At 33.2% G+C, this 8,678-nt stretch overlaps 4 protein-coding genes across 4 annotated transcripts in view; all 4 read left to right on the forward strand.

Annotated features, from left to right (window-relative positions):
- Positions 1 to 2,048, forward strand: part of LOAG_16742 (hypothetical protein) — a gene marked incomplete at both ends in the record, with an annotated part of 8,543 nt that extends 6,495 nt beyond the window's left edge. The window contains 4 exons of the mRNA XM_020449396.1: positions 568 to 652; positions 1,042 to 1,275; positions 1,578 to 1,678; positions 1,906 to 2,048. Of these exons, the coding sequence (XP_020307087.1) occupies positions 568 to 652; positions 1,042 to 1,275; positions 1,578 to 1,678; positions 1,906 to 2,048 (563 nt within the window). The remainder of the gene's footprint in view (positions 1 to 567; positions 653 to 1,041; positions 1,276 to 1,577; positions 1,679 to 1,905) is intronic.
- Positions 2,049 to 3,584: 1,536 nt separating this feature from the next.
- On the forward strand, positions 3,585 to 5,797 carry LOAG_10355 (troponin C). Its single transcript, XM_020448143.1, has 6 exons — positions 3,585 to 3,598; positions 3,805 to 3,862; positions 4,126 to 4,269; positions 4,701 to 4,819; positions 5,288 to 5,420; positions 5,641 to 5,797. Exons 1-6 carry the CDS (start codon positions 3,596 to 3,598, stop codon positions 5,667 to 5,669), a joined length of 486 nt encoding a protein of 161 aa, XP_020301686.1. The 5' UTR covers positions 3,585 to 3,595; the 3' UTR covers positions 5,670 to 5,797.
- A 480-nt stretch (positions 5,798 to 6,277) lies between these two features.
- On the forward strand, positions 6,278 to 7,228 carry LOAG_10356 (28S ribosomal protein S16; the record flags this gene model as incomplete). The annotated part of the gene is made up of 3 exons (XM_003145880.1): positions 6,278 to 6,430; positions 6,768 to 6,894; positions 7,056 to 7,228. The coding sequence occupies 3 exons, from the start codon at positions 6,278 to 6,280 to the stop codon at positions 7,226 to 7,228; spliced, it is 453 nt and encodes a 150-aa protein (XP_003145928.1).
- A 117-nt stretch (positions 7,229 to 7,345) lies between these two features.
- The window catches only part of LOAG_16743 (hypothetical protein), a gene marked incomplete at both ends in the record, with an annotated part of 5,518 nt that continues 4,185 nt past the window's right edge, over positions 7,346 to 8,678 (forward strand). Inside the window, 4 exons of the mRNA XM_020449397.1 lie at positions 7,346 to 7,391; positions 7,454 to 7,628; positions 7,929 to 8,049; positions 8,320 to 8,483. Of these exons, the coding sequence (XP_020307088.1) occupies positions 7,346 to 7,391; positions 7,454 to 7,628; positions 7,929 to 8,049; positions 8,320 to 8,483 (506 nt within the window). The remainder of the gene's footprint in view (positions 7,392 to 7,453; positions 7,629 to 7,928; positions 8,050 to 8,319; positions 8,484 to 8,678) is intronic.

The following is an 8,678-nucleotide window of genomic DNA, read 5'->3' on the forward strand; positions in this document are numbered from 1 at the left end:
CCTAACTTTTTATCTACTTACCTTTTGTCATACCATAAATAGACATGCCAGGCTAACCTTAAATCAAAACTTTTCAATGTTAAAATCCGTTAATCTTTCATCACAACTTCAACATTTCATTAATCCATTACAGTGCTTCATTTATTGTTTTTTATAAAGGGATAGTATATATACATATACGGGTATGGTATTGGGTAGAACTGAAATAAGTATATCGGTCTGGTTCTTAAAAACCATTCCAGTTTTTTATATGGCCACCGGGAAAATTAATGCCCACCCTTATTCTAGACCTTTGAATTTTACCGGTTATTAGGAACGAAGAGAGAAGGGAGTGAAACTTTTACGAAGGTTATGAAGATAATTTTCACAAAGGTAGTTTAAGTCCAAGTTATTCAGAGAGTTTAAAGAAAGTTTAAGTCCAAGTCATCTTCCTAAAATAACTTGCCTGCAATGAGTGATTACTTACCAGCAGACTTACTGGTCAATTCTTGTATCAAAGTCCCATTTCCAGTGTTTTAATTTCTGAAATGTTTTTTGTTTTCAAATGAAATTCATTACTGTTTTTAGGTGAAGAAACAGACGCAGATCCAAACGATAGCCTTTTGTTTGATGGGCGAAATGAGTATGCATTGGTAAAAAGAGTGATTTCAAAGTATACTTAGTCATTATTTGATGTTACACAAAGACAAAAATAACACTAGCTTCATTGAATTATTACAACCGTCTTCTCTATCCTTAAAACATGACTCCGTAATCAACCATCAGGAACATACTCTAATCGTAGTATTCGCTACCAAGTGTGATACGAGATTAGTTGATTATAAATTTGACTTTTTCACATATGACTGAGTATATGACATATTAGCAAAATAAAATAATTCAAGTTGAAAAGCGGTTGACAAAATTATTTTTTAATGCTCCATATTTCTTTGGAATAGCGAAAGATCGCAATACTCCGTATTTTAGAAAGGAATCTGTTTCCGTAATTTCCCGATACAACGTTTAAAGCTTACACTAACGTTTTTCCTTTCTCCTTTTCAGAAAGCAGTCGGAATTATTGACAGACTATCAGTTTATGGTTAAAACTAACAAATCAGAAGGTTTAATCTGGTGGGAAAGTAAGAGACATACGATCCGTTCTAACTATTTGGCAATATTTCTCCTCGCCGGACGACTTGGTTTTGCTATAAATTTGGGCAGTAATCCAAAAGTTAAAGTAATTAGATCAAATACAATTGTGAATGATAATCGATGGCACAGCATTGCACTTTTACGGTTTTTTACTTTTACTTTTAGTTCAAAATTTTACTCTTTTTTTATCGCGTAACAGTGACCTATCCTGTGAGTTCCTTCTTAAAATCAAAACAAATGGATGTTATTTTCAAAAAGAGAAGCAAAAAGTGCGTATGATTCTGCCGCTTTTAAAAATTTTCATAACAATCACTTACTACTATGGTAAAGAGAATTTTAAATAAAGTTTGAAAGTTGGCAACAAGAGAGCGTTATTATGATCATTCGTGAAACTAAGAACATTTAAATGCATAAGTAACTGGGCGCAATAATTTAAATAATTTCAGAACGAGTCAAAAGTCTTTGTTAACTGTGGACAATGAAAACGTTACTTATGTTTCACCATCTATTACTGCGAAGCTAACGACTGATGGAATTATTTGGATTGGTAAGTTTCTTTCATCTGCAGATACTAAGGCTGTAACTCATTTTTCAATTTAAAGTTAAGGAAGTGTCCAAAACTTGAAAATTTGTGCATATTTAGACTTGTTAATATTATTTCGACGATGATATACTGAAGTTGGAAATTACTTCCTCTTTTCTTCCTTCCCATTGTTTGATTCATATCAGTATGGGGTATTTTTCCAGAAAATTCCGATTAAAAGTTAATTTCAGGGGGAAAAAAGAAACTACCACGAAGTTTTCCAATAAAAACAGCATACAAAGGATGTTTACGAAACTTACGAATTTCGTCACAATTGATTAACATACGACGGGAGTTTTCATCAAACAAAGCATATCGAAGATGCGGAAATTAGCATTTGATGCAGAGAATGATTGAACGTCTTAAATTTAATAAATTGGAAATTAATATTTTTAGCATTTGAAAACTGTCAGTATTTCTCGGTCAAGATATTTTTGATCATTCTGCTCTCCATTTTCTCTCCTCCCACAAAATCTCACTTCTCATAATTTGTAATAAATTTCCGAATATTTTTCTTGGACATTTACAGCATTTCCAATTGTGTTGAAGTGTAGATACTCGAAAGGTATTTCAGCCCTTATTACGGCTGTCGTTTTAAGTCTTTGTTTTACAGGAAATATTTACATTAAATGCAGCAAAAAATTGGTTTAACACATAAAAATTAAAGGCGAATACACGCGTCTATTGCATAATTTGTAAAAAATCTTTGTGATTCTCTTGACAATCGTCCCATCAGTTATTTTTCAGTTTAATCATTCATTTTAATTATCATCTGATCATGTTATTGTTAAATTATCACGAATTTAGTAATAACTTCAGTGATGATAGTATAAAACAGCGGACAAACAATTTAGTATTTTGATCTTCTGAACTCTATCCCTTGATCTCTTTATCAAGATTAGTTGGATTTCAACGCTTTCTGTTTTGGATTCGTTATTATTCCACTACATTTCTTTCATTTTCTGTAAGATCGCTATTTCTGTATTGTAATTTGTAGATTTTCAGCATGGAAGAACGGTACCTTTGTATTTATAATTTATCAATGCTAATGATTCCTCTCTTAAATCAGTTAATGAAATAGACAAACGAATTATTTACAAACTAACCATGAAGGAAATCTATGGCTACCACATAAAAGATAGATGATTCATTATGGTAGCTTTGTGACAATGATAATGGCACGGATAAGATCATCTTCCACCAAAGACCTAATATGTGTCTGGCCTTACGTATCCAAGATTGTAGGTTGGTGTCCAGGGATGAGTAAATTAATTATAATATGTGTGAGATACCTGAGAAGTTAAAGAAGTTCCGTTTCAACTTTTTATATATTTTTTTGATATTATGATGGTTCCTTCAAAAACGGATCGTGCACAGTGTTCGAATAGTGTTACATGGTTTAGATGACGCCGAAATTACTGTGAGTAACTGGACATCTTTGCTACACTAATAAAATATGACTTATTCGAAATATTCTGTGTTAATGCTATAGAGGTCAGTTTTTACACTAACTCATAAATCTTATAATCCTATTTCAAATCTAAATCGGTCATTTCAAAAATATGGACTAGATAAGTTGAGCGTTCTGGTGCTTATCGTTTTTGTAAGGTGGAGAGGCTGTAGGGATAACATTTTGAAATAAATCCTGGTGAGAGCGATAGTTTGCTGGTGAAGTAGAAAATATCTATTCTGAGTTGATCTAAATGATGCTGCTGTAAAATAAACAGAAAAAAATCCGGTTTTAGAATTTCAGCAAAACTTTTCTTTATTCTCTAGCCACTCATCATTTCGCTTTTGCTCTCATAACTGACGACGAAATATTTTGTTATAAAATCCGCTTTCTTCCCAATTCACTAATTTACAGAGTTACTATTTTTGTAAATGGTTAGTTAATTTTAATCAACTGCAGAATTAACAATCAAAACAATTTTGTTTTCGAGCAATTTGTTGATAAAATAGGCTACGAGGAGTAAATGAACCAAATTTCAGCAATCAACTATAGGATAGTTTTTATATCTGATACATTTGACATTTCATGGCTTATTCCGGACAATGTTCGGTTACGCCAATCTGTCGTATTTTCATTACAGGACGCAACGGGTGATGTTACAGATGCTCTTAGTCAGCTTCCGCCGGAACAGGTTGAACGTATGTAAATTATCATAATTCCTAATTAAATCATTGACATCATACGAAGTAAATTAGTCAAATGTGCATCTCCTAAATTCATTTATTGATTGCATCTCCCTCCTATCAACAGGCTTAGCGACTGCAAATTTTCCGCTTCTCTTGAATTTTTTCAATTTGGTGTGCTCAATGCTGGTGATAACTATTACAAATTCTAATCTTCTATTACCTCCTCAAGTGCTGTGCACAACCAGCACAATATTCCATAAACTAATTTTATTTAGAATTCCGGAAATACTTCAACATGTTCGACAAAGACAACAAAGGTTTTATAAAAGCAACTCAGATTGGCCAGATTTTAAGGACTATGGGCCAAGCATTTGAAGAGCGAGATTTGAAACAGCTTATTAAAGAATTCGATACTGACGGTGCACCATTCACAAATAAAATGAAAGAACTTTTCAGATCGCAAAATATACTTCCAAAAATTTGAATTGTTATCATTTTTCAAAATTTTTCATACTCTGCATACTTTGAGCTACGTACGGCTTCCATTCTTCTTGATTGTAGAGTCTTAGAATAATATTCTTATCTAGTCTAGTTTTCCTGAATATGAGCATTGTTTCTAAATTAAATCATTAATAACCGAGTCAACAGATGAGTTAACGAAAAGACTGGATAGATAACCGGTTCTATTCGAAATGTGCAATTGTGCTTCGATTTGGATTGTGTTGTAAACTGATCAATTCCAAATCGATATTGAATGAATTTCAAAATATTTCACATATATTTATGTAATTATTAGTAGCGGTCAACAAAAGCCGGAATATTTTGCGAATAATTTTATATATTTCTACAGGATCGGGCGAGATTGAATTCGAAGAATTTGCAGCAATGGTTGCTAGTTTTGTTGTTGAAGATGAGAATGCTAGTTTAGAGGAGGAATTGCGAGAGGCGTTTCGCTTGTACGACAAGGAGGTAGTTATGTTAAGAAAGCAGTCGATAATCCATGATATTATATTGCTTGGTTGTAATAAGAACATTCCGATTCCAAGTTGCATTAAGAAAGCGAAACGGAAACTTAATGAACATCTCATACATTCACTTCCCCAATTGTGTTGCTTGCTTTTCACCTCCGTATTTCTATTACATTGATTTCTTTGTTCACCAAGAACCAAGAACCACTAGGACTTTTTAATATTCTCTGCTTGAATCCGGCTAATTACAAGAGAAAGCACTTTCGCGTAATTTTAATTTGATATTCCGTTTTTCATTTGCAAAAGATATCAACGGTTCAACGACATAATATCTTCATTGTTGACACTTACATCCTAAACCATTGTTTGACAGCGCCTGACATTATTCTGTGGAACAAAACAAGCATCAACAACAGTTCAGAAAAATCCTTCAATTTTATTTTATTATTTTTCAATTTCTAAACTTAAGGGAAATGGTTACATTGCGGTATCAGATTTGCGTGATATCTTACGGGCGTTGGATGAAAATGTCTCCGAGGAAGAATTGGATGAAATGATTGCTGATATTGACACTGATGGTTCAGGCACTGTCGACTTGGATGGTGCGTTAAAATTATATTAACTGTTCGGTAAACTTGAAGAGGTTTTTCAAATATGAAAATTATTTTCTGGATTTCGTATTGTTTTGAAAGTGATATAAGACAGTATGGAAGCAAACGATGATTTGTTAGCTTTGTTGCAACCTATTATTAAGGTCAACTTTTAACTTTTACCTAATTTCATTCCTTTTTTTTTCAATATCTATGGACAGTTTGCTTTCAGAATTTATGGAAATGATGTCCGGTGAATGATTACTGCTCGAAAACATCCGAAACAATGCAACACAAAGCAAAACTCTTTGAAGTATATTAAACTATGCAATAAATTGTGAACCATAACTAAACTATGTAATGCTATAACCTAATAAGCTATAACCTAACTTTGTTTCTCTTCTTTTCTTACTCAATCCACAGAGTATCAAAAAGAGTTACGCAAACCATCCATCATTTTCTGGCGGAACCGGAGATATTCACACCTTTTATTAATTGCCTATTCAATGGTTCTTCGATATCAAAGGCATGCATTAATGTTCTGCCTTTTCGGCTTTTGAAAGAATAATCAAAAGATTTGTAGTCAGAAACAAGGGAAAAGACCTTCTGTAATCTGCAATCATGTAACGCAGTAAACTTCGGTGATTACTATTTGCTTATTTCAATATGAGACAGGAATTTTCGTTGATGAACCGCATTGAGATTCGCACGTAAACAGAATTTGAGTTAGTTACTGCTTTGGTGTTTGATTCATTTTTAGCATTTGTGGTGTATATTGCGTTACTTCTTGGGGTCCTGCATTAATATGAGGTAAAAAGTATAACTAGGGAGACCGTTGCTTGTCCGTAATTGATTGGCAAGCTAAAGAGATGCTAAGGACCGCTACCAGACTGAAATACTCTGCCGGCAGACCATCTATTGGTTTGGCACTATTTGGATGTAAAAATCGTCCTGCTTATCGGATCGTTGTATTTCCAAACAAAGCATACGGACGACATCACGAGGGAAGTATCATCGAAGAGGTAACTAACTGTTTTCTTTTAAGCTGATCACTCATATTCACGCTGGAAGTGAAGTTTTTACACACCAGAGATTTCAGTGTTCGTACAGACAGGTACTGTTTTCAAACAAAATAACGATCCTAATTTTCCGTGAATTCAATACCAAATGAAGTTGGTGATACAGAGAAACTGACCGCTCTGACATTGCTACAACAATCTTTTTACCTCCTCAAGATTTTCATTGCAATCAATGTAAATACTCTAATAGAATTATCAACATACCCCTTGTCGGCAATTTCTATGATCTGACTGAACACAAAAAATAAATATAGTCAGTTTATTCAAATGTCAATTTAAGCTTGGCATTTTCGACCCACTGCCTAACTTTCGGAACGAGAAGTTAGTTGCATGTGATATTACTCGTGTGAAATATTGGATCGGAGAACGTAACGCACATATATCGCCATCTCTTTTGGAAATTTTAGGTACTATTTTTAATTCCGTAATGAATGTACATTCTCCCTTTAGTTACCATTTTCTTCAATGACCTGTTTTGGAAATTCAACCTGTTTTGGAAAATACGTACCTGTTTTGGAAATTCAACTTTCATATTTTTTATCTTGACTTCTATGTTTTAAAAATTTAGGACTTTGGGGGGTACTACCAATACATCCGAAGACTTTCATCCGCGCGCGATACCATCTCGAAGAATTGGAAGAAGCCAAATTAAAAACTCGTCCTGTAACATCTGAATCAAATGCACTAAAAGTGGAATCGAAGGAAGAAACTGAAAAGAAAGAAAATCATCTTTGTGCTTGATAGAGAATCTGATAAACTTGAAAAAGAACAAGTGTTAAAACGAGGAGAAAACAGTAGCAGATTTATTTTAAAAGCGCAAAATAAGGCGTTCGAAACTGAATCAAATAAATTTTGGATATGTTAAACATTAACAATGAAAAAAAAAAACTTCCTTCCGTATCAAGTATTTTTCGGCAGCATTATTTCACATATGCTGCATATTTTTTGTCGACTACGTCACTGCAGAATGTCGAGAAGAGGTTAGGATATTACCACAAAATCTCTATATATTCGAGAATGATACGCAAAAATGTGATGAGGCAGAATCTGTGTTGATACCATCCCGAGCTCCTTTTTGTGACTCTCGTGATTTGATTGTGATTTTTTCGTCCGTTGCTGTGTTATCAAATGGAACCAACATGTAAGTCCATAATTTTTATTGTCAAAGTGTTGTAAAATTTTGCACAGGCACGCTTCTTAAAAATCGAACTTTTTCTAAGTGATTGTTCTTATATGAGACAAGCTTCTAATGATTTTTGGTAACTTTTATAGTTTTATTTTCATTTAAGCCATAAGTTCTTTTTGGAAAACCAAAACTGTCAAACTGTTTCCATAAAGTTTGTTTTATAGTCACTTGAGAACTTTTTGAAATTTGGATCTTGGAATCCACGATTTAGAAACTCGGTTATTCTGTTGTTCCTCGTCACTCAAAACTTTGTAGGTTGCCTTACATTTTACTTAATGTTTCTATTCGAGTTAATAACCCAATATCATCTGTTTTTCTTCGACTGGAATGTTTAGAAGCTCCAAATTTGGAAGACGATTACTGTCATAACCACGAGGTTTGTTTATGTTCCAAATAACTTTTACGGGAAAATATTTCGATTTTTTTATAACTGTCGCTTTATTTTTATGTTTTAACACGTATACAATTGATGGTGTATAACTCGTTTCCAATCTCTGTTTTATCGAAATAGGGTCAAGTTTCTTCGACGTAGCACTTCCTTCATTACCTCTTCAGTTTAAATTCTAAATTTTCTTACCAAAAGATTTGCTTATATGATTTTTTCATGCTAAAACTGCTTCACGTTAAAGAGCTCCCAGCTTTTCAGGAACAGCATCGAAGGTGGGGGCGTATGATATGGCCTTGTCGCTCTCTGACCCTTACTGAATCGAATCTTGTCAGTTATCCATATTTTCTTAGTTATCATTGTTTTCGACTTTCTTCTTATTCTCATTATCGTTTAAATGTGTCATGTGCTCCAAATTTGTGCAGGTGCGTTATATTATTTCAATGAATAAATAAAATAGCTGTTGATATAGTAATTTTGTTGCTGTGAGCTGCTAAATTGGTTTGTGGAAATCTCAGTCATTAAAGAGATAGCATAGCATACATCATAAAATTTATATTGGAAGTCAGAAACTTCACATTTAATATGGTTAAAAAAATAATATGTAATATAAAATTATA

The sequence above is a fragment of the Loa loa genome, assembly GCF_000183805.2.
Source record: "Loa loa unplaced genomic scaffold supercont3.16, whole genome shotgun sequence".
Classification (NCBI taxonomy): domain Eukaryota; kingdom Metazoa; phylum Nematoda; class Chromadorea; order Rhabditida; family Onchocercidae; genus Loa; species Loa loa.

What these genes read in the sequence shown, in the direction of transcription:
- LOAG_10355 (XM_020448143.1), top strand. An exon ending in TCCGCCGGAACAGGTTGAAC is followed by an intron (nt 3,863 to 4,125) that starts GTATGTAAATTA and finishes AATTTTATTTAG; the next exon opens with AATTCCGGAAATACTTCAAC. An exon ending in TTCGCTTGTACGACAAGGAG is followed by an intron (nt 4,820 to 5,287) that starts GTAGTTATGTTA and finishes TCTAAACTTAAG; the next exon opens with GGAAATGGTTACATTGCGGT.